Source organism: Dasypus novemcinctus, chromosome 2 (genome assembly GCF_030445035.2).
Source record: "Dasypus novemcinctus isolate mDasNov1 chromosome 2, mDasNov1.1.hap2, whole genome shotgun sequence".
Taxonomy (NCBI): Eukaryota; Metazoa; Chordata; class Mammalia; order Cingulata; family Dasypodidae; genus Dasypus; species Dasypus novemcinctus.
This window is the reverse complement of record NC_080674.1, coordinates 184125103-184149758: the sequence shown is the minus strand read 5'-3', so window position 1 is coordinate 184149758 and position 24656 is coordinate 184125103. Positions and strand designations below refer to the sequence as shown.

The 24656-nt window shown below is 47.1% G+C and overlaps 1 protein-coding gene across 2 annotated transcripts; it reads left to right on the top strand.

The window, feature by feature from the left end:
- The first annotated feature begins 1765 nt into the window (after positions 1-1765).
- Positions 1766-22860, top strand: BOD1 (biorientation of chromosomes in cell division 1). Of its 2 annotated transcripts, XM_004473454.5 has the most exons (4): positions 1766-2223; positions 5995-6119; positions 10080-10276; positions 11257-12038. In XM_004473454.5, exons 1-3 carry the CDS (start codon positions 1990-1992, stop codon positions 10273-10275), a joined length of 555 nt encoding a protein of 184 aa, XP_004473511.1. In that variant the 5' UTR covers positions 1766-1989; the 3' UTR covers position 10276; positions 11257-12038. The 2 variants fall into 2 exon arrangements, with proteins under 2 accessions (XP_004473511.1, XP_058138326.1); XM_058282343.2 differs by lacking the exons at positions 10080-10276; positions 11257-12038 and adding an exon at positions 19508-22860.
- The last annotated feature ends 1796 nt before the right edge of the window (positions 22861-24656 follow it).

The window sequence follows — 24656 nt, the reverse complement described above, 5'->3', positions numbered from 1 at the left end:
CAGGATACAGGGTCCCCTTTGAACCATCTGCTGCCAATCTCCAGGATCACTTGAGATCACCTACACATTAGGTTATGACAGATTAATTCATCTTCTACTAGAACGCTTCTTTTTTTCCCTGAAGACTGTGGTTGCAAAGCACCCCACTCACACATCCTCTGACCCTATCTCATAGCTATAGGAAACAAGAGCATTCACTTAGTTATTCAGCCACTATTTCTTGAGCCCCTTCTCTGAGCTAGTCTTGCTAAAGTTTGAGGACCCTGGGGTGAAAATATACACTCTAGGCAGCCAATGAATCTAAAAATTATTCACTTTCAAATGCAATAAGTGCTGCAAGAATGAAATTCTGAGATTCTATGTGAGGGAGACAAGACCAGATTAGGTCTGAGGTCAGAAAAGTTTTCCCTGAGGAGAGATATTAAGGTGTTATGTGCCCCAAGAGGAGAAAAAGCAGGTCAAGGTGATCAGGGAGCATGGAACACAGCGAACCTAGGGCATGGGTGGCCCAAACCAGGCTTCTCCTGGGACAAAAGATGAGTGATAAGATTGTGGGTTCAATTAGTAGGAGTAGACCTCAGATAATTTCAAGGATGGTGAAGAGAGAATGCTTGTCATTAACTTAGTCATTGAGTAAGGTTGAGTGATGTTAAAAGATGAGTTGAAACTGATATCAGAATATTTATTTTAAGGATTCATTTAAACTCTCATGAATAGTAAATGTTGGAGTGGAGACTATCTTAGATCTCTGCCTATTCTGCATCTTCCCAGGAGCCAAGGATATTGCAGAATTTGTTATTTACATCCCCTCCATTGCTTATGTTTCATGAGGAAAACAAAATAGCAGATATAATTGCCAGGGATGTGGGCAGGTTGAGCTCATATTGGTCAAAAAGGGAAGGAAGACAGGATAGTGGTGGCAGTCATGGACTTCCCGTGGTGAACTGTGGCTATAAAAAATCAGGATACAAAGCCTCAGCTATTGTATTGATATCAGCTAGCTCTCAAGATGTAGTATACCTTAGGTTAAAAATGAAAGATATGGGTTAAGGAAACCTGGATTCAAATGCTATTCTTTTTGCCTGGCTGTATGATTAAGGTAACAAAGTTGCTTGTGCCTCCATTTCTTTATCTGTAAAACAGGCATAATAACAGAACCCAATTCTTAACAATTACTCAATATTGGTCTGTTATTATTATTAATATTGTTAATAATAGTATTATTAACCCACATGTAAGAGAAAGTGATTTAGGGGAATTTTTTTTGTCATACTTTTCTAAAGTGATCTCTAAAATGAGTATATATTGCTACCAAAATCAGAAAGGGTAAAATAATTTATTTAATAACAGAAACTTAACTAGTACACTGAGTCTCTGGATCACATTGTTCAAGGAGGGGGTGGGAGTGCATGCCAAAAACACAAATTCCTAGGCCCCGACCCAGAAATACTGAATCAGAATCTCGAAGGGATAATCCTGCTAATCTATACGTTCAGCAAGCTCCGCAGATGATTCCTATAATCAGGTAACAGCAGGAGACAGAGGATTAGTGGGGGAGCAGCAGTGATTTAGCAAAGAGGACCAACTCAGGTTGCAGCAATCACGAGGGCCTGAGCCTACAATTCCCAGATCGCCACGCAAACCCTCGACGGGCGCGCCCGAGCCTGCCGGGAGTTGTAGTTCCCGCAGGCCAGCGTCTGCCTATAAGGAAGCCTGAGATGGGCGCCGAAAACCTCCTGTCCCAGAATGCAAAGGTCAGCGGTGACGCAATTTGGGGCGCGCCAGGTAGCAGGCGGCGAGTTTCTACCTCCCGCACAGCTACCTGCGTTGTCTAGCGTCCCTCCTCCGCCGTTTCCTTTTCCTGGTTGGGGCCCGTTTCCTTCTCTGGCTCCCCCGCCACCGCCGCAGCCACCGCCGGCCGCCTCGGGCCCTTCGGCCCTGAGAAGCAGCAGCCTTATTCGGTATCCTTCGCGGGCCGGGGGCGCAGCCATGGCGGACGGCGGCGGCGGGGGAAGCGGAGCGGTGGGCGGCTGCGGAGCGGGCCAGGCCTCGGCGGGGACGGCGACTGGCGCTACTGGGAGCGGCGGGAGCGGCGGCCCCATCAACCCGGCCTCGCTGCCCCCCGGCGACCCGCAGCTCATCGCCCTCATCGTGGAGCAGCTTAAGAGCCGGGGCCTGTTTGACAGCTTTCGCCGGGACTGCCTGGCCGACGTGGATACCAAGGTAGCACCCGGGTCGAGGGAAGACCGGCCGGGCGTGAGGGCGCCCAGGTTGCCGCTTTGCTTTTTCAAGGCCGAGAAGAAGACAAAAGATACCTTTAAAGTCCCAGCAGTGAGGTATTAGGCCACTAGGGGCAGTACAGAGAGTTTTCCGAGTCGCACACACTTGGTCTCCCTGGCTTGTCGCTTACTAGCTGTGTGCTTTTAGCTCAGTCTCTTCTCTCATAGCTTTAGGGGAATTCAGTACTGATTTTAGAGCCCAGACTCTAAAATCAAGGTGGGATTTCTTTTAGGCCCTCAATAACAAACCTCAATCCGTTAAGAGTGGAGAAAGTCAGAATGCTTTAGAATGTCTACTCATTCTATATTCATGGTTTGAATGCATAGTCATCTGCATATTTTAACTGTCCATTTGTTACTTCCTTTTCTCTAGCTTAGTGACTTGCAAACGTTAGTGTAGGAACTACGTTGTAGAACCAGCGCCCTTAATGTGTACTCTATTATTGATTAAAGGTGATTTGGTACTTGTTGTAGAACTTAATATGCCGCAGGCCGAGCCCCAGTAAAATGCTATTTCACTTTATTTGCCAGGATTTGTTCGGATTCAGTGAAGTAAGATGTATTAAGTGCCAGACATAGTAGTTGCTGGGATGTTCGTTTTCTCCTTTCTCAGAAGCTTCTCTAGCAAGATGAAGGATTCTTAGGTTGTAGGCATAGGAGGCTCTGTTACTGGCTGGTCTCCTCTAGAGAAGTGATTTCTCCTCTCTGAGTCTTTTATGGAAATCTTGTCCACCTCTCAGCAAGATTTAACTGAGCATTTATTGGCCTATAACATGCCAGTCTACGTGGATACAGGAACAGTGAAATCACTGACCCCATCTCCAAAGCTCATATTCCACAATAGAAACCTGACATGTAAACCAGAGTTTATATATACTAAATGCTATATATTCCTTCAAAATTAAAAATCCAAGTTAGAAGTGCTACCCTGGAAACAAGGTTCTTAATTTTCTTTAAGATTACCGAATACTGTATTGACTGCCGGAGCTTTCTCCTTCCTCAGATGAGCTGTGGGTGTTTTCAGCTTCCCATCACAAGTCTTCCACTGGTAATCCTATGCTTCACTGCGTTCTGTGTGGCTTAATCGATGTAGTCCAGGCACATGATCCACGGAGTCATTGAGAAGCTGTTGGTGGGAAGGAGAGTGGTTAGAACACAACCACTTATACCTGCTTAGATGGTGCTTGTGTTAGTTACCAGGTGGTTTTAATTCTTGAAGAAAGTGTTTTCAGGCATATCTTACCTGAGACCTTTGTTGCTTTAACTCGGTGGTCCTCAAAGTATGGTCCCTGGATTATCAACATCACCTGGGAACTTGTTGGAAATGCACGTTTTCAAGCCCTGTCTGTGGCTCTTGAAGTATTTAGGGGAAAGTATATTGATGTCTTTAGTTTACTTTGCCATGCACCCCAAATACAAGTAAATAAGTTGAATAAACTGACGGGTGGATAAGGAAGGATTGGATGGATCAGTATACAATAAAACAGTTTTAGTAAAATGTTAAGTTGGCATGTAAGATCCTCTTCTTGCATTCACTAAAGAGTTTGTACTATATTGTCAGTATGTTAGGGTTTATTAGTGACATTTGCTCTTTGTCCTTTTTCAGTAATCAGTTTCTGTCATCTCAAACCGGATGACTTATTTTGAGTTATTAGAAAGTAAAGTGTCGGGATTCATGGTTGCAAGTGACAGAACTCTTAATTCTAACTCCTTTAAGCAAAAGAGGAATCTGAACTCAATGGAATTCAAGAAAGGATTGGGTGAATGAACTGCAGCAAAAGGTTAGGGATGCAGTTGAAATCAGGGAGTCTCCGCTGGGGCTCTTTCTCTTCTTTTTTCCTCTTGCTGCAGAGAAAATTCATTCATTTGGTTACTGATCTCTCTGGGTTATATCCTACAGCTTCTTTCTCTGGAAAGAGATTCTCCAGCTTCAGTTCTAAAGATCCTAGAAATGTTCGCACAGTCTCAGTGAGAGTTCACTGCCGTCCCAGTGGTCAGGAGATCAGGGACACAAGGAGCCACTACCCATACTGTCATGAAAAGGAGAAGACGTTCCTAGGAAAAAGAGTTGCTAGACAGATAGTACAGGCCTACCTTGGGAATATCTTGGGTTGGGTTCCAGACCATTGCAATAAAGCAAATATTGCAATAAAGTGAGTCACAAGAATTTCTTGGTTTCCTGGTGTATGTAAGAGTAATGTTTACACATAGTCTATTGAATGTGCAATAGCATTATGTCTGCAAAAAAGTACATACCTTAAAATGTGACACAGACACAAAGTGAGCACATGCTGTTGAGAAAATGGCACAGATAAACTGCTCGATGCAGGGCTGCCATAACCCTTCAATTTGGGGGAAAAAAGTATGTGCAAAGTGCAGTAAAAAGAACGTGGATATGTACATGAATTTTACTCACTGTACTCCCAGCCTCTCTTTCTAGTGGAGACTCTTTAAGATCATGAGTCAGCTCTTTTGGCCTTTTGGAAGGGTCCACTCATGGAATTGAGGCCCACTGATTGCTTTGATTTCATTTACCAGACTGTAAACAAACCTCTGCCAGGGTAATGCTGCATAACAGATCAGACCTCCTGGCTTAGAACAGTATGCATTTGTTCTCCTGCTGTAGGGCTGCGGGTCAACTAAAGTTTGGCTGATCTAGGCAGCTTTCAGCTGGTGGCTTGCTGCAGGCTGCCTGGACTTGGGGGGGCTTCAGGTCAGCTGCACATATGCATATTCTAGATCCCAGGCTGAAGGGGTGATGATTCCCAGGACATGGCCTTCATGGAGGATCGCCAGAGCCAAGCCAGACAGCACAACCACATTGAAGGCCTTTGTCACTAACATTCCATTGGCCAGAGGAGGTCCCATTGCTAGGCATATTATCCTGGAAGTTGGGGGCTCCCCTGCCCACGGTGGGAGGGAGAGAGGAGTAAAGCCTGAACAGCAGTCCACACCCTTACACCCTGCTTTGGAGAGGAGCTACCAGTGGCGCCAGAAGGTCTTGGAGCCCAGAACAGGCATTCCTGTGTTCACTGAGTTACTGTATAATTCTTTTCTTCTGCTACTAGTTGGGTCTACAACATGTGAGATGGATAAGAGAAGGCTCCTGGACTTCAGTGTTGCTTCCCCATAGCCTTCACAGTGCGCAGGCTGTGACTTGTCTTTTTTCCTGAGTCATGCTGAAATTTGGGTAGCCCTTCATTTTATGCAGAGGGCCTTCCTAAGATCTTCATTGCTCAGAACACCCCTGTCCTGTAGGTAGGGGAGATAATATTTTAGCTTTGCATTTGGAAATAACTGAGACTCGGAGATTAAGTGAAAAAATCAGACAGCTAATAAGTGATGGAATGAGGGCTAGAACCTAGTTGATTTAATCTGGAGAACAGCCTTGGTCTTACTTTCGCTTTGCCACATCTTAGCCATGTAGGCACATTATTTTCTCAAGCATAGGTTTTTAATTTCTAAAAGGGAGGGGCAGGGCAGAGAAGATAAGACCTCCCTCATAAAGGTGTTTGAAAAGCAAATGAGTAAAGCACTTGGCACTGTGTCTACCACAGAGCAGGCACTCGTGTTAGCTGGAAGCATTCTCACCCCGCGGTGCTGCACAGTCACTGGGAAGTACACATTTCTATAAAAAGCAGCAGCCTGCATGACTAATTTCTGACACTTCAGTACATTTCACTTCTGACTTTGCTCCTCCTTTTTATTATTTTAGCCAGCTTACCAAAACCTGAGGCAGAAGGTGGATAATTTTGTGTCAACACATCTGGACAAGCAGGAATGGAATCCTACGATGAACAAAAACCAGTTGCGAAATGGGCTGAGGCAGAGTGTGGTCCAGTAAGTAAGCAGAATTTGGAAAGGCAGTGGTCACACGTCTGATGCATAGGAAGGCCCAGCCGAGCCCCTGTATTGTGAGGGTCATTGAGGGTCATTTGTGTCAAAGATCACATAGGAGTTGCAGAACCCTGTTCCTTTGTTAGAACTAAGAGTAAAGGTAGCCAAGCAGTCAAATGAAATTCTTGTTTATCCAGCCTACCTAGGCTCTACCGGTGCATCTAAAGATAGTCCAAATTGCACCACAGGTTCCCTGCCCTTTGAAGTTTTCAATCTAGTCAGAACGTACATATGTGTGTTACACTGACATTTCAGTATTTGGATCTTGGGCAAGAGAAGCCCTATCTCCTCACAAGTGAATGAGAGGCACATAAACTCTTGGCGTCTACCATGGCGGCCTCTAAAGTGAAATGGCAGTTTTCAGGAAAGCATAGGGTCTTATTCCATTATCCTCCTACGCAATGATGAACTGAACCTAGTTTGTCATTGTGATGAATGCATGGATTTTTTCCCTGCCAAATGGATCCCTGGGCATGAGAGTGGATAGGGGTCATAGGATCTTGTGATCCCCTAACTTTGCTGGAACATGAAAAAGCTTTTGAAGCCTGTCTCTTTAAAAATAGAAAAGTCGGAAATTATCATGCTAAGTGACAAAAAGCCAATATCAAAAGTATACATGGTACACGATTCCATTTATCTGACATTCATGAGAAAACCGTTTTGGAGGTGGATTGCAGAGTAGTGGTTACTAGTGGTTAGGGATGGGGAGAAGTCGGCATGACTAAAGGGGTGGCACAGTTCAGTATCTTGGAGTGGAGGTTACTTCACTTGATAAAATTGCGTAGCACCGTCCACGCACACACGGAGTGTTTTGTATACGCCTGTGCATTGTACCAGTATTATTTTTCCTGGTTTTGATATTATGCTGTCTGGGTGAAGGGTGCATGGACCTCCCTGTCCATTTGTTTGGAACTTCTGTGGCTCTCTAATTTCAAAATAAAAAGTTTTGTTTTTTTTTTTAAAAAAAGGACATTTGCTAAGTAGTTAGCAAGTTTATTGTGGCTTACAGCTGCTGACATGAATCCTTTTAAACAACGCTAAAATTTGCAAGATGTCTCTGAGCATTAAGAAAGAAACTTGATATCAAAAGATACCAGGTGCCTTGTCATTTTGGAGGCAGGACCTGCGCCTTCCTGTTCCCCTGGGGAGCAGATCAGTGCTGTTGGGATCTTTCCGAAAGAAAGGGACAGCGGCTGCCACTTAGGGAGCAACTCTTTACATGCCCAGCACTGGTCCTTTACATGGGTTATTGCCAGTCCTCATGCCAAACCTGTTTCACAACTGAGGTCACAGTTAAACATGGGTTGAACTGCCTTCTCAAGGGCTGGCCAGCACATCAGGAGGGTAAATCAAAGCACTGAGTATTTGGAAATATTTGGAAAGGTGCTATCAGTGCTGATTCCTGTCAGCATTGCAGTTAACTTCCTTGAGCATTGTTGGCCTCAGTTCTGGGGGTATGGGCATGGTGCTGCTTTTTACATATCTTTAGTACGAAATGTAACATTCAGAAGAGTTCACAAAACTGAAGTACAGAGTAACATATGATTCGGGAACAGTCCCTGTAATCACCACCCAGGTCGAGAAATAGAACATTACCTGCCCGCCTACTTTCCACAAAGACCTTCCCCCTCTCAGAGGTGTGACTTACCCCCGGACTCGGATGGACTCACTTTCTTGCCTTTCTTCATAGTTTTACTCTCCATGTAAATTATTTTTCCTGCTTTTTTATTTGATCTGGAATGCATTTTATAACCCAAGAGCATGAGTTTGGATTTAATATTAGGATATTTCTCTCTGATTCTTGTTACTATTCTGAGTTTGAGGAAAGGAACGTTTGCTACTGCTCCCCAAAGTGCTCCCACCACGAGACGCTGCGGGCGTCCAGAGCTGTGGCTCGCAGCCCCGGCCATTCCGGCCCAGCTGCTGTAGTCCAGTTCCACAGTGTGCAGGGCCTAACTTCAGCTGCACTCTTACGCAGGATTACGACGAAGTCTTTCCACTACATGCTATTTGTTTATTTCACATCGAGGTTTAGGCTCCTGACAAGATTCCATGTTTCCCCCAAACACTTTTAAGGTCTCTAAGAAAGTACACTACATTCTTACCGGGCTTTTAACCCTGATAGAGACCCTGTGAGTCTGATGCAGGATGTGGTGCAGTATCATGGGCTTCCCAACTGACCCAAGGCCCAGCGCTGGCCTCGTGCTGCTTCCCGTTTGTAACGCAGGCAGGCCCTGGCCTGCCCACTACGCCAATTGTAACGCAGGCGGTCAAGCCCCACCAACTGATTGGATATTCCAGAGAAACCACACGGGAGCCCAGCATCGGTCATGCCTGTATTACTTAATCACACACACAACCCAGCGGCGGCAGGCCCGGGATGGGGTGGGGGGTGCCCCACACTGACTGACAGTGGGACACAAGGGTTGCTAGTTAGCAATTCCCAGACCCCCTAATTATTATCCCAGTTGTTCCTTTGATGCTTACATCCAAACCCCCTGATTATGAGGGTCAGGTGGCTGGCCAGGCCTACCCAGCCTTATTCAAGGGCCTCGGATTCATGGAAAGGGCATTCCGTCTTCATTTACCCTACGCTGTTCCTCCTCCCATTCTGTGGACCACGTCTACTGCATGCCCTACCTGAAGCTGGACCCCCTAAATGTTCTCGTGGCTTGTGTGCTTACATTTCAGCTTCCTGTCGATAGGCTGTTAGTCACCATGGAATCCAGCAGGCACCCTCCCAGTTCAGGGCCTCTTGCTCATCTTGTCACTTGTTACCTGTTAACTGCTGGACCTGTTTTCACCCAAGCAACAGCTTAGATGGCCTGAGAACCCTCAAGTCTAAAGGAAGACAAGTAAAAAACCTATCCATATGCTAGTGGTGATATTTAAATATTTAAGTTCTTTGAGAAGAATGCTTCTGAGAGCAGTTTGAGCTTACATAGGTCATTTTCCAAATTCTTCATAAGGGATTTGTTTCCTGTCACCACAGTCGTCTTCACTACCCTGCCCCAAGGGTTTGCATACGGAACATGGATAAATTGTGACTAATTTTTGCTGTATTCCTAAAAGCGTGGGGAAGTAGAAGAGCTTGCTTTCGTTCCTTTAAGACAGGGGTTCTTAGCTTTTTAGTTCCACAGACCCCTTTGCCAATCAGGTGAAAACCACAGACCCCTTACTAATGCCACACTACACTGTGTATTATTTAATAAATATATCACGCTCATACGTCCCCACAAGAATTTTTCTTTTAATTTCAGCTCATGCTCATTGACCCCTTGTTAAGAACCCCTGCTTTAGAAACTTAGCACCAGTTTGTTCCTTGTCTGTGCTTCCAAGCGGGCTGTAGTGTGTTACAGGCTGCCCCGCACAGCTGCGGGCACGTTGACTCGCTGGTGATCTTAAACACTCCCCCTGCGACTGGTTTGCGTCATAGCAGGTTTGAGTTTAGTAGCCAGGTTGCTGCTGGAGGCTGCTGCTCCTGCTGTAGCTAGTCAGAGAATAAATATTGACGGAAATGGAGTTGCATTTCAGGCTCTCTGGCTTTAATGGTATAGTTAAGATTTTCATCTCTACATGTGTCACCAGTTTCTTTCCTGCCACGTTGTCACTTGTTCTTTGTCTGGGGCAAGCCACTTAGTTTTGTTTTGTTTTTTCGTACAAAGTTGAGATGGCAGTGGACCAGATTGTGAATTAGGAAATAGGTTGTGAATTGCCCCTGGAAAGTAAAAATAAAATGCCTTGAACTGTGTGTGGTAAGTCAGTTGTGCTTTGGAAGAACTCTTCAGGAAGGCTGTAGTTTTGACCAAGTGAACATTTATTAGGCTTTGATATGATATGGTTGGGACTAAAAATGCATTTCAAAGGAACAAAGTAATTGAATGATCTGTTTGTCTCTGCAAGGTCAGGGATGTTGGAAGCTGGAGTAGACAGAATTATTTCTCAGGTGGTGGATCCAAAACTAAACCACATCTTCAGACCACAGATAGAACGAGCGATTCATGAGTTCCTGGCTGCCCAGAAGAAAGAAGCTGCGCCAGCACCCCCGCCAGAGCCTGCAAGCCAGGACCCCCCTGCTCCTTCCCAGGATGCAGCCTAAGGTTCAGTATCTCGTCTTTTATCCAGGGGCACTCGTCTCTGGCTTTTGGGGATAACACATGGATAGAAAAGGGATAAGCCATTATTAGGGTCCATAATTCTTACCTGTTCAAGAAAGCATTTACTGCAGATGGCCTTCTCCACTATTGTAAGAATCTCTTTTGCTGAGAACTAATTAGTAGCACTTTCCCATGTCAGTGAGTGTGTGATTTTCTGTGCCTCCAGAGCTAAACATTTAAGCTATGAATAGATGCTTCATTAGAAACCAGCTGGGAGGACTGGTGTGCTCAAGGGAAATTCACATTTACTGAAATTGCCTGAGTGAGTCTCTCCCCTGGACATGAGCTAAGTTGGGTTTGCAATTTTAATATAAAAGCAGGCAGTGCATTCTAAAGGGGCATCTTGCTGGGATTCCAGATCTGCTTTAGGCCATGCTGGATCTCCTTGTATTTATTAATACATTATTATTAATAGTAGGAGTCAATTAGCATTGGATAATTATCATGTCAGTTATAGCATCCTTCTGTTATGAGCATTCCCTTTTTTTTATTACACTTAGAATTAAGTTTAATTTTAAAAATAAGCTGTATGTGCCCAAAAAGAGGCTTTTTGCAGGGTCTGTGAGATATTAGTAAATACGAGCGATAGCAGCAAGTAAGCAGTTGACTCTTGCTTGGCCATCCCTGGAAAACTTTGGAGTGTGTCTTGTCCCTTCATTTCTGCCATCGGTGTTCTCTTTTTAAGATTCTTTAAGATGAGTGTTAATCTAGCGTATAAATGAAGTGAGTTGCCTAGGGCCATTTCGAGCATCGGCAGGTAAACAGGGCTCTCAAGTCTGAGAGGCAGTGCCTTTGTGTGCCTGTGCTAGAAGACCTGAGTCCATCGCGGAGTGTAAACCATTCATTTCAGATATAAGACTAAGTGAGTATGGACTCTTACTCCCAAAAAAAGGCACTTAGATATGATTATCTTTTCTTTTTAGAATCTGCTTGACGGCTGTTGAAAACTCCATTTAATTAATGGTGAACAATGGATTCAGTTTACATACGAGTGCAACTGCAAATGAAGGTAGCCAAAGTCTGCACTGATTTCAAGATTTCAGCCTTGACTGCGGGACGGTGTCCACATTGACCAGGGAACAAGCGTGGCAGTGGGAGAGTTGACTGTGCCCCCTGCATTGTGCTGCCATCTGGCCCGCCTGTCACAGGAGGTGACACCCAGCAGACACTACAGAGACATTACAAAAAAACACTGCGGCAGTTTGAGGTTTACCTGAAACAAGCCTTGATACTTGAACTTGGAGACTGCATATTGAATTTAGGATCTGTTGTTCAGGGATAAACAAAAGCTTTGTCAAGAAACATAAGCAGCTTGGACTCAGACGCCATTTCAAAGAATGACTGTAAAAGTTAGCTGGGAGTGTGTATTTGGCAGAGCTTATTTTCTGCTGTCTCTCAAAGTTGCAAGCTAGAATGTACAAACCATTGGCCTTGAGTAGCTGTAAAACCTTTGGGACCTTGAACATGAATCTTTTTGCCAGTTTCCTTTCCCCTGTAAGAGAAAGAAAACCAGGGACCCTAGAATGAGTGAGGAAACTCAGGCAAAGTATAGGAAAAACATTGCAGGCTCTCTATCCAGGGCTTTTTTCCTGCAAGGGCTAGTGAGGGTTGGGTGTTTATTTTATTCTTGTTTCTGTGGGGTTTTTTAGAAAAGTTATCATTAAATGACTTAATTTTTAAAAAATAAAACCATTTGATACTCTTACTCTGCAGCTTTAACTGAATCTTAGGCCCCAGGGCTGTGAACCTTTTTCAGCTCTGCCCCCATGCAAGTTTAGCTAGAAGTGGGTCGGATGTTCTCCTCCCCTACACTACAGTTGGACCCGTTTGAGGCTCAGTGTCTCTCAGACTTCAGTGTATACAAGCTTCAACCTAGGGAGCATGGACAAATGCAGATTCTGTTCAGAAGTCTGGGAGCCTCAGATTCTGTGTTGCTCACAAGTTCCCAGGGCATGCTGAGGCTGCCAGTCTTGGGAACACAATGTGTGTAGCGAGCCTTGGATAATATCATAGAGTACTTCGGACTCCAAGCTTTTAGTTCTTAGTTGGGTATACTCTGGACATAGCTAATCTTATAAATTTTAAATTGGCTTCCTGTTAAAATACATGGTCTACTCCCACTTTATTACATTAATTGCCGCATTCAGTGAGGTATTTTGGTAGCATGTGCCCTCATTTTAACACAGGTTGGCCACATGTTTAAGTTGACTGTATCTGCTCTACCTCCTGAATGGCGACATTCCCTTTCCAGGTAAAACAGGTTGCTGTACTTTTCAGTGACAAGGGACTCGACAACCAAGTTCTCAGTGCCCAGAGAAGGGGATTCTATCCTGTCCCCTCTGCAGATATGTAAACATGGAGCCACAGTCTTCCCGGTCCTACTCTTTGCAACGTAGTTTCTCAGACTGGCTGTAACCTCCTCTCTTTAAGAACAGTCTGCTAGATGAGCCTTCAGTGGAGAACTCCTTCCCTAGGAGGCATCTCCTCCCGGGGAGAGAGCCATTTTCAGGTGATTCTCCCAACATCCTATCCATCCAAGACTGACCTCAACTCAGTGACAGGTGGGGAAAAAATAGAGCAGCACAAAGAAAGCCGTATCTTTTCTACCTGGGTACCAAATGTTCAGTTGACCACATTTTGCATATTTTTGGTAGGCAGATTTTGGACAATTTCAGTTCTCTGCCTTTTCTGTTCTCAGAGGAAAGGCATACCAGTGGATGAGAAATACCCTCATTTCCACAAGAAGGCGAATATGCCAAAATAACCAAGTATTTGTTTTTAATCATTTTATACCTAGCAGTCAGCTAGACTAGAGAAGACTTTATCTGGAGAACATTATCAGATTACAGAAGTAACTGTAGGTCCCTCACCACTGTTGTGACACAGGACTGCCGTCCTGAGCCATTTTGAAAGGGAAAAAGGGCTGCATTCTCTTGGGTACACAAATGTGTTCAGTTGGCAGGCCCAGGAAGGGCAGTCGACGGCACAGGCAGCAGGCCAGGGAAGACGAACGCCAGCCTCTCTGCTCCCTCCTTAGGAACCTGTCACCAGCTAAACCTATCAGCATCCCCAACAGAGTCCTGATGTTACAGATATTAGGTTTCTTGTGCAGAGCCTAAAAGTCACGTGTGTTCTGATAAAAAGTAGGAAAATGCCTCCTGAGGGAGGGCTAAGCCACCAGAAATCCTACACCCTCTCTTAACTCCCCTGCCCTCTTCATTCCTGAACGAAAACTGAGTAGTCACCACCCTCGAACAGGTCAGTTGTCTCTACCTATAGCTGGAAAATCCGCTGCTGTTTGCCGGAGCCCCATGAGGCAGAGAACTCACCTCTTTGGAAAACAATTAAATACTAGTAACATTTAAAATCTTCTCAAAGCCTTGGCATTATAGTCACAGAAGATCTTGCTTTAAGAATTCCAGCATTAAAGATGTAGTGGGCTGGGGAGGGGAAGATGATACCTGCCTTAGAAGCCGAGTTCTTACGCCCTGGGCTGGCAGTCGCTACCTGGGCCCACCACGAACCAGCCATGGGTCCAGTGTGGTCTTGTCCCACCTGCCAGGCATGGCAGTTTCAGCTTCAGGGAAGTTTGTAGCTTCTGTATCAGATTTTCAGCGGTGGTTCTATTCTGTTTTTGTCATTGGCCTTCACCTCTATCAGGGTAGGGGGTGGAGGATGGGGAGGGGCAGAACGCAGTTTTCTCATGCATTCTTTGTTACCAACTAGCAGAATAAATACAGACCCATTGGTTCTCAGAGTAGAATCTGATCAGCAGCATCCGGATATTTTGAGCTCTACCCCCAGACCTGCCTAATCAACAACTTGGGGTGGGGGCCCAGCAAACCCTCCAAGTGATGCCAAAGCACACTAAACCTTTTTCACTCTAGAAACCTCTTTTGAAAGTTGGTCATGGGTATAGTAATGATGGCTTAATTAGAGTTAGTGGATACATCTGTGTCTTAACTCCTACGGGGCAAGTTCATGTCATTTTGCTTTCCCCCGTAGTCCCTTGCAAGGACTGCACTTAGACGCTTTGACTTAGATATGTCTGTGTGGAATTTACACGTAAGCTTTAAAGCCGCATGCCATCTTCAGAAGGCAGGCTTGCTAAAGCCGTTCAGAATATCACCCGGAGCTCAGCAGAAGGCTTTCCTTGGCTGGTAAAGATAGCGGAGAGATGCCTGTGGGAACCCAGCAGAGATCAGGACTTGGAATGTGCCTGAGGCTGGCACTGAGGTTTGGTTTTGGAAATTGTGTCTGGAGCAGCGCAGCAGGAGGGCCTGGCCTTGCCTCCCTTGGCTGCCCAAAAGGTGCCGAGGCCAGGAGTGGGAGGCAGACAGGAAAGCTGGCACAGCCAAGCTTTTGTTGGCAGTGCACGCTGCCCCTGCCCATCCCATTAGCCGTGGAGGAGCCAGGAGGTCAGTTTGTATGCTCTTGTCACTGAGGATGGGCTTGGCCCCACGGCCTCACAGTAATAATCCCCTGTCCTATTAAACCAGTCCCACGGCCTCAGACCTCGCCAGCCTGACTCCAGTCTTAGCAAACTGCCATTTGGTTGTCCCTTCTGAGGCCTTGCTTTCATCAAGTATCTTCCTCAGGGAAGAGCCTTTTAAAGGACTAAGTAAATGAACTGGGAGCCTACTAGTGGCAGACAGTTTCTTCTGCATAAGTTCATTTAATTCTCATGATGCTGTTAAGTAGGATTTACTCTCCCATTCTTTGTCTGAGGAAGCCATGGCTCAGAGAGTTAAAGCCTCGTTACTCATTAGACAACTTTTAAGTAGGGGATCAAGGATTTGAACTCAAGCCTCCCTGAATTCAAAGCCCGTGATTTTTAACCCCCTTTGCTACTCTGCCTCCCCAATACCTAACAAAATATGCTCAAACTTGTTAGTGGGCCGCACATCATTCCAAATCTAGACCTAAATCAAGTCCTCCTGACCTACTATATCTTAGCACACACCTTTTACTTCTAGCTGGCCTTCATTCCCTTCACTCAAATGACTGTCGGAGAACAGGGTTTGCACACTGGATAGGCTTGCCTGCTCTGCCCTGTAGCCATGTTCATTTGACCAAGCATGGAGGTGTCACAGTTATTGTCTGTTGTTTTGTTTTAAATTAATTACCTGTATTTAGAAATGGGGCTATTTCCTTCAGATCTGTAGTTGCAGCTCCTAAAGGAACATGCACCACGGTCTGGCAATACTTGCCTTGTATTCCCACTTGGTAACAGGTAGAGCTGAGTAGCAGTTCACCATCTTAGACAATATGTGAGATGTGCAAATGCCTTGGCCCTGTGGACATTTGAAATGGACTTACTTGCTCTAGAGTGTCATTGCCCCATGGTTACTTAGGATGATTCAAAAGCACCTCTTTATCTAGAAGGCCAGAGCTTCTAGACTTTGATTTCCACAGTCAGAGACGAGGCTTTCAGCTACATGAGTTGTATTTCTAGAATCTTCAAGATTGGACTAGATCCAGAAGTTCCCTCTGTAACATCCCCTTCTGCGTGTCCACATGAACCAACCCCAATGAGTGAAGTGGCAGGACACAGATGACACATAGAGGTGGATACAGCTAGGATGCAAACTGATAAAAACAACACATGCTATACTCAGAAGCCTCTCAACTCAGCCCGAGTGGCAGAATATCTCCCAGGGCCAAAGCCAGAAGAGAGCGTGTCTGTGTAGCCTAATCAGTATATGTGGCTTAAAATTGTTTAAACAATAGCAACAGATTGGGAGTGGAGGAAGGAAAACAAGGGTCAGAGAGGCTGAATGTCACAAAGGATCCAGCACACTTGGGGGACCATGTTCAGGTCACTAGGGGTGATTACAAAGAGGGGCATGAGCATTCTGTCAGACTCAACATAGCCTGGGTGATCTTTACAAAGCCCTACAGGTTCAGATAGCATGCTGGTTAAAGGCTCAGGACTGGAATCCTGTGCCATTGTATTATGGGGCTGCGTTAGTAAGGATAGGTTAAGATTTTGCTGCAGTAATAAGCACCAAAATCTCAGCAACCTAACACAACAAACGTTTCTCACACAGAATGGCCATGATCCAGGCAACTTGCCTGGGCAACTGTTGGTCATGCAGCAATTTAGCTTCCTGGCTGCTTCAGGCTCTGAGCCACATCATCTTAACCCAAGACCTCTTCCACAAGAACCACAGCAGGGGGAGAGAACCTCACAAGGTCTCCCATGGCCTGCAAGCAGTACATGGCACTTTTCACTCACTGCACATTGGCCTGACCTAGGAACATGACTTCACCTGATGCAAGGGCACAGGGAGGTGTAATTGCTCATGTGCCCAGAAGAAGAAGAGAATCAGATGAGCGTGAGTGCTGCTAGTCTACCTCAGTGTGCCCTTCTGACCACCAAATATAAGGTCGTTCCTTCCCACAAAGACACTAATCCTGCTTCATGGAAGAGGACCCGAAAGTACTGTAAAGATGCTACATCCCAAGTTCAGGAGGTCTCTACAGTGGGGGTTGGCAGCTCCTCTGTTAGACTTAAGAACTACAAAGACAAGTTGCATAATATCCCACCTAATATACAACAGAGGACTAATTTGAGGGGCAGAATGGAAAACACATTGTAGCCCTCGGCCCACAGCAATTCTAAAATCCTGCTGGGCAACTGTTGAAGGCCCCGTAACCTAGGCCTGGCAGAAGGTCCTCGTTTAGGCTGGGATTTCCGTTCTTCGTTCAGGAGGAGTCCTCTTTTCCATTGTTCCTGTGGCCTCTGGCTTCATTCTGAGAGACTCTTCCATTTCCATTATCTTACTTTTCCATCTTTCAAAAGCTGCACCCCCTGGCCACACCGGAAGGAGACAGGAGACTACTCCAGGGGCTGCCCAGCTTTCTCAGTCTACCTCCTGCCTTAGGAGACTAGAGACCCAGGGGTCTTTTATGTTTTGAACAGAGAGATTTGGAGTCTAGACTTATTGGTTTTCGTTGTTTTTATTTTGTTTTTTGTGTTTTTTAAGGTGGTACCAGGGATTGAACCCAGGATCTCATATGTGGAAGCAGGCACTCAAACCACTGAGCTACACCTGTTCCTCATTTTTGTTTTTGCTTTTGCTTTTTGTCAGAATGACAGTGTCAGGAATGTAGTAGGAGTTTTACCAAATTGATTCCAATCAGCAACATGGGCCAGAAACCACACTTGAGTTTTTGAGGCTTATTTCTCAAATCCACTTTATTTCTTCATTTTCTTGCTGTCATGCCTCTCTCAATTTAAACCTTGAGTCTCTGGAGCTTACAAAAGGTAAGCCTTGCACTCAGATCTCCCTGAACCATTTTATCCAACTGAAAAGTTTTTCTGAGCACCAGTCCTTAAACTGACCTTTGCCTCAAGGCCTTTGTCACATAAGCGTTCTCGACATTTTATGTCTTACTGTTTAGAGTCCAAGGTCAATTTGCTTTTCTTACATTACAAGTCCTCAAATATCTTCCCTTTAATTTCTGTTTGTAAACCAGAACACTTTTTTTCTGAGTTCTTCTTTTCTTATAAGATCTTGCCAAATAGTCAATAGTAACTGCAGCATACCATGAATATTCTGTTTTCCAAACTTCCTTCATAGCCACAAGCCCATTAGGGACCTAACCTGCTGGCCAAAACATCTCCCTTTTAATTATGCTAGTTAATCTTTGTGGCTTACAATGAAAAATGCCCTAGCCTTCTGTGGACATCTGACCCATTTGTCCATGAATGATCTTCCAATCAGGAGATTTTTCTTCGACTGGCAGATCAGGTTTTTACTTACTGCTTTATTTAAATTAAACTTCTTATTTTGGAATAATTGTAGATTCAAATACAGTTATAAGAAATAGTGCAGAAATATCTCATAGACCCCTTACCTGGTTTCCTCCAATGGTAGCATTTTGCAAAACTATTTGTACAACATCACAACCAGAACTGTTGGCCTCTGCCTTTATTTCTAGCTATTTGCACATCAAAATGTGGTCTGCACATTTGTCAGTGTCATTGTACTTGAGCTTACTATTGTTTTTCAGGCTGATCATGAGGTTTTATTTTGATTTCATTCATTTAATGGTTTGTGAAAAGAAAAAAAAGTTTCCTGAGCACTTACCAGTTTGTCAGGCAGCATGCTTTTCCTTAGGGCTCCAGCAGTGATGGGGGCAGACATGGCCCTTGTCCTAATCGTGGCTACATTTCACTGGTTTCCCAGAGGCAGAGGGAAGCAGCGTTTCAAATGTCAGATGCCACAGAGTGGACAGGGAGATAAGAACAGAGAGATTATGCTGAATTTATCAACCAGGGTGGGAACAGTTTGGATGGAAAGCTGGAGGCAAATGCAAGAGAGCTGAAGAATGAGCTAGAGAGGGGGAAATGGAGGGCCCCTCTTGGGTAATTTGAACTGTTTACTTACTTATTTAACTAGATAATGCTTGTGTGGGGGAGAGAAATTCCAAGGGTGCAAATGGGTTTAACAGAATTTTCCCACCAGCATCCCTCCAGTTCCCCCAGACACCCTCCCCAGAAGCAACCACTGCGCATGGGAAAGCATGGATGCTTTTCTCTCTGCCTTTAACTGGGGCTCCACATCCCCAGTGGAGGAGAAAACAAATAAAAGGAAGTTCCTAGGTAGGAGCTGAGGGGCTTTGAGTGGGTAGCAGCCTTAGGAGTGGGAGGGGGCGGGCGATGGGGACGCGGGTAGTGCGGTGAAGCGAGTGGTGCGCGCCTGGTTTAGACATGTTCTTAATCTGTGTCCCTGTGGGAACAAACACGTTATAAACAGGACCTCTTGAAGATATGGTTTTAGTTAAAGCGTGGCCCATCTGAGTGAGAGTGGGTCTTCAGCGGGATTACTATAGGTTTTTTGTATTTTTTTTGAGGTGCCGGGGATTGGACCCAGGACCTTGTACTTGGGAAACTGGCGCCCAACCACTGAGCCACATCGGCTCCCCTGAGTTGGCTCTTTTCATTTGCTTGCTTGGTGTCCGCTTTCTTGTTTCTGGGAGGCACTGGGGACTGAACCCGGGACCTCCCGTGTGGGAAGCAGGTGCTCAAACGCTTGAGCCACATCTGTTCCCCACTATAGGCCCTTTAAAAAGAACCGGAAAGTCACAGAAGTAGGAAAGCAGAGGACATCTCCCTGTGATAGGAGGCAAAGATAAAAGCCAAGGGGACACCCCTGTCTCCCCCAGATGTTCGCCGGCAGCTGGCACGAAAGCGCTACCTGCCCTGGGAGAGAACACCTTGACTTGGACCTCTGGCCTCGGGAACCGTGAGCCAATGAATGTCTGTTGTCTAAGCCAACCCTCCTATGGTGTTTGTGACCGCAGCGCCAGCAAACTAAGACAGGTGGCAGGCTTACGGAGTTACCTGTGCCGACAGTTCTGAATGGTAAGAATAAAAAGAGTAAACCCATTGTGAGTGTTTGCCGTGGCTGTCCCCTGTAGTCACTGCTCTGCAGGACCTGCCCTGTGGGATCTCTAGCTCTGCCCTGCAGTGTCCTCACTGACAAAGAAACAAGCACTCACCTGAAATCACTCAGCAACAAATGGCAGGCCTTTATTATTTTGAGAATTCCAGGTCTGTTCAGCTCCAAAGCCTAGCCTTTATTTATTTTTAAACAAATCAATTTTTGGGTACATATTTACAAAGCGTACAGTTCATCCAAAGTGTACAATCACTGGTGCTTGGTATAATCACATAGTTGTGCATTCATCACAAAGCCTAGCTTTTAATCACAACTGAAATAAGGGGCTCAACTCTTAATAGATGTTTAGTGACTTTTTTTTTTTTACTTTTTCCTTTTCCTCTGGAAATAATTTCAAGCTTACAGAAAAGTTGCAAGCACAGTAAAGTGACTCTCTTTTCCTGAACCATTTGAGAGCAGTTGCTGACCCGCTACCCTCTTACCCCCTATTTTATTGTGTAATTCCTTCAAATAAGTACAGTCTCCTGCATGGCCACAATGAAAGCGTCAAGAAATTAACACCAAGACACTGCCACCCTCTAACCCTCACACTTAGGTTTCTTCTGTTGACCTGATTATATCCTTGATAGCAAAAAGTTCCAGTTCACAATCACATTGCATTTAGTCATTGCATTTCTCTTGTCTCCTAAATTCTGGAACAGTTTGTGGGGGATTTCTGAAGACTACAGGCTAGATTTTCTATTGAATATCCCTCAAATTGGGATTATCCAGTGATTCCGTATGAGTGGATTTGGATTCTGCAAACTATCAGGCAGTTCATGATTTAGATTTGTTTGTCCACTAGTGATATCGACTTTGGTCCCTTGATTAAAGTGGTGTCTGCCGGATTACTCTTTTGTCCCTTTATAATTAATTAGTATTTTGTGGGGAGGTACTTCAAGACTTTGTAAATATCCTGTTTATCATCAAACGAACGGTTCACCTACTAACTTTAGCACTCATTGATATTTCTTTGTTGCATTAAGTATCCCAAGACAGTGACCAGAAGGTAATTTTCTTATTCCAATATTCCTTCTGCATTTTTCAGTTGGCATCCTACTATAAGAAAAAGCTTTCTCTTGGCCCCACTTATGATTTCTATCAGTTTGGACTCATGGTTTCCTGTATTATTCAATGGTTTCTATAACCTGGTAGTATTACTATTTCCTTCGATGTTCAGACTGCCCCCATCTGGCCAGTGGAAGGCCCTTCAGGCTGACTCTGGTGTCTTTTTTTTTTACATTTCTCCGTCTTCTTTGAGCACTTCCTTGCTTCCTGGCACAAGGTGTTCCAGGCTCATCTAGTACTTTCCCTGCCCCGGCCCTGCAGTTAGCCATTTCTTCAAAGAGCCTTGGTTCCTTTGACTCCTATTTAACCATCAAACATGGACCCTAGATGTGTCGCCGCACCAGGCCCTGTTGGGGCTCATTCTCGTTTTCCTCCTTCCCTTGATCACCCCTGTCTTTCTAACCCGTCCATCATCCTCAAGGCCTTTTCTTTGGATCGATCACCCCTATGTGGAACCAATCTCCCGTCACCGCTGCCATCACCCCAACCTCCCACAGATCCCTCCCTCACCCCGTTCTGGCTCCAAGGTGCCATGCTGACCCACCCCCCTCCCCACAGACACCCCGTGTAGCACCGACCTCGGAGCTCAGCCCACCTAAGGGCTCAGGGACCATCTGTAAGCCTTTGAGTGGATCCCTGCTTTAAGGTCATTCCTGAGAAGGTCCTGGCGGGGGGTGGGGGCGACATGGAGACGCAGCGCAGACTGACGCATGCCCCCGCAGCGAGCCACCACCGTGGGGCAGCCGCCTGCAGGGGGAGCAGGTGGCCCCGCTGCCTCAGGACTTGGCTGCAGGAGGAAACAGAAGGTTCATCTCCTAGATGGCGTAGCAGGAAGAGCCCGGCCTTTGGAGCCAGCCTAGTTTTTTTTTTTTCCCCTCTGTTCATAAGACCTCATTGTCTCCCTCCCACCATCTGCTTTTCGCATCTTCTGCTGTTCCTCAATGTCAACCACTCAGGTCGATGCCCTGCCCAGGATGAGTTCCACGTACACTTAAGTTAGACCATCCCAAACATACCCTCCAAATTTGGTGGAAGTCATGCAGCAGTTTTCACGAGCTGTGGAAACTGACAAAAACATATTTCTAGCCCATACTTATGAATAAGCTGGGATTTTACTAGTTTCCATCCTGAGCACAGATCTCTCCATACACGCCCGGATGAGGATGGGTGAACGTTATTAGCTGAAAGCTCCATAAAAGGAGTAACACACCACGCCCACTCTTCCTCGTTAACTCTGTGCTGGGAACACCTTGTGGTTTAGAGCTGTACAACGGGGCCCATCTGACCTGTACGACCAGGGCCACCTGTGCCCTGCCCCGGCCCAGCCTCCCACCTCCCCGCAAGGTCACCGAGGAGGATGTGTGCACAGCGGTCGCAGGTCATGTGGCCCTTTATTATCAGCTGGGCTTTGGCCCCAAATCCTAACACACAACTCCAGGGAGATACGCTGGACCGGGCCAGGGCCGTGCCCAAGCTCGCGGACGACATGGCCTTGAACCAGAGCCAGTTTAAGAAGGTCCGCGCTGCCCGTTTGCCCTGTGCCTAAAGCCACGTTTTGGAACTTACTGCTCCAGTGAAAGGCAAAACCTCTCCCATCCGAGGCAAAAGTTGGAAAGAGGGACAGCAAGAGAGCCACCCGCCCCTCCAGAGAGGAGCAGATCTGAGCCCCGGAACATGCCAGGCCAAAGAGAGAGCCACGCTGGGGAGCCGAGAGGGAGCAGGGGACAAAACGAGAAGTGGAGAGCGCTTTCCCAGCCAACAGATGGAGACTTTGTTCCCTTCACTTGCTTCCTAAGTGGACAAGAAAGAGAAGACGCCAGGGCCTGCCCCGAGGGAGCAGAGCCAGCTCTCGTGCACCCCCTAACCTTCTGAGATGGGCAGGGGACGGGGGTGACCCGGGGCACCGGGCCTGAGGAGGGAGGCCGCGGGCCCCCCGCAGCGCTGCAGTCCAGTGGGGTCCTGGAGTTCGCCCGGTTCCAGGAGGGCTCGTCTGCCCAGGGAGTGGGAGGCCCCCGGGATGGGATTCGCCCCCGGGAGGCATGAAGGGGAGGTGGAGGGGACGGGGCCAGGCAGGGCCGGGCAGCCCCCGAGCCCGGCGCGGGCTGGGGGGAGGAGCGGGCAGCGGCAGCTGGGCCCGCAGCGCTTGCCGTGGGAGCGGGTTTAGGGGCCCTCTTGTGGGGACTGACCACATCCCTGCGGCCCCTGCACCTGCGGGAACCCCCAGCTTACGCCCGTGGCCCAGGCCGCCGCCCCCAGCCTCCGCCGCCTCTGTCCTTCCTGCAGCGGCTCACGTGGGGCCTGCGGCGGGCCGCTCCTCCCGTGGCCCGACTCCTGGGCTTTTTTGTTTTTTAAGTTTTTAAAATTTATTTTTTTGTTTGTTTATTTTCCCCCTTTCCTTCCTCTCACCCAGCTTTTTTTGCTGTCTGCGTTCTCATTTTCTCTCCTCTAGGATTCACCAGGATTCAACCCTGGAGACCTCTGATATGGAAAGAGGTTTCCTGTTCCTTGCGACAGCTAGTTCTGGTCTCTGCTGCGCTTCACCTTGACTCTCCCCTTGTCTCTCTTTAGACGTGTCATCATCATCTTGCTGCGTGACGCATTTGCGCGGGCACTGGCTCGCCACTCGGGCGCTCGGCTCACCACACGGGCACTTGCGCTCACCACGTGGGCACTGGCTCGCCACACGGGCACTGGCTTGCTGTGCGGGCACGCTTTCTCTTCTTTTTCACCAGGAGGCCCCGGGAACTGAACCCGGGTCCTCCCATGTGGTAGGCGGAGGCCCCATCACTTGAGCCACATCCGCTTCCCTCCACGGGCTTTTACCTCCTCGGCCCTGGTGTGGGCCCCAGAGGACCAGGCTGCAGATGACAGGACCCTCAGAAACAGCGGCCTGACCTCGCTTACTTCTGTCCACCTTCTGTCACATGAGGCCGTGCCTCGGGCTACCTGCCTGCCCAGGGCACAAAGTGCCCCTTAAGTATTCTGACTACTCCAAGTAGCAGCAGGAGTGGTAGGAAATGTTGTTGACTCATTTGACCTTCATAATACCCCAGAACGCAGAGCCGCCGTCATCACCCCAGTTTACAGATGGAGATACTGACGCTCAGAGCCAGCGCTGCCCAGCCAGCCCAGCGCTGCCCAGCCAGCCCGAGGGGAGCTAGGACCGTCCCTCGTTGCCTGCTCTGGCTCCACTGTCCTGCAGGAGGTCCCAGAACCAGCCCAGGACGTGGACTTTATCTTCTAAGCAAACTAGGGCAGAATCCAAAAGATGTGGGCAAAGGGAAAAAGAGAGCTGGAAATTGCAGAGCATGGATGTGCCAGGGGCATGGGAGAGGGACAGAAGGGATGAGGGAATATGAGGCCAAAGGGCAGGATTTTGTGTCGGGAAGAGTATCACCTGGGCTTAGAACACGGGGAAAGGGCCCTCAGCAGTTCGGATGGAAGGCGGGCAGCAGCGGCTACAGGTGTGAGCTCTAGGGTGAAATCCTGGGTCCCTAGCCCAGATGGACCCCTTGGTGGCCAAGGGACCTTGAGCAAGTCTTTGTAACCCTCTGAGCCTCTGCTCCTCATCTGTCCAACGTTGGGCATGGTGGCACCCGGTCCCGGGGCTGCTGTGGGAATTCAGGGCATCGTGACCAGTGCCTGGACCGTCCTCATCTGGTGGGGACCACTGAGCCACAGAGAGTCAGCCGAGCCCAGGGCAGGGGCGCTTGGACCGTCTTCCCCTCTCCTGGACTGCGTCTTCCACCTGACCGAGGCCTGACCCCGCCCTCCTCACACTCCCTTCCCCTAACACCCTGGAAGCA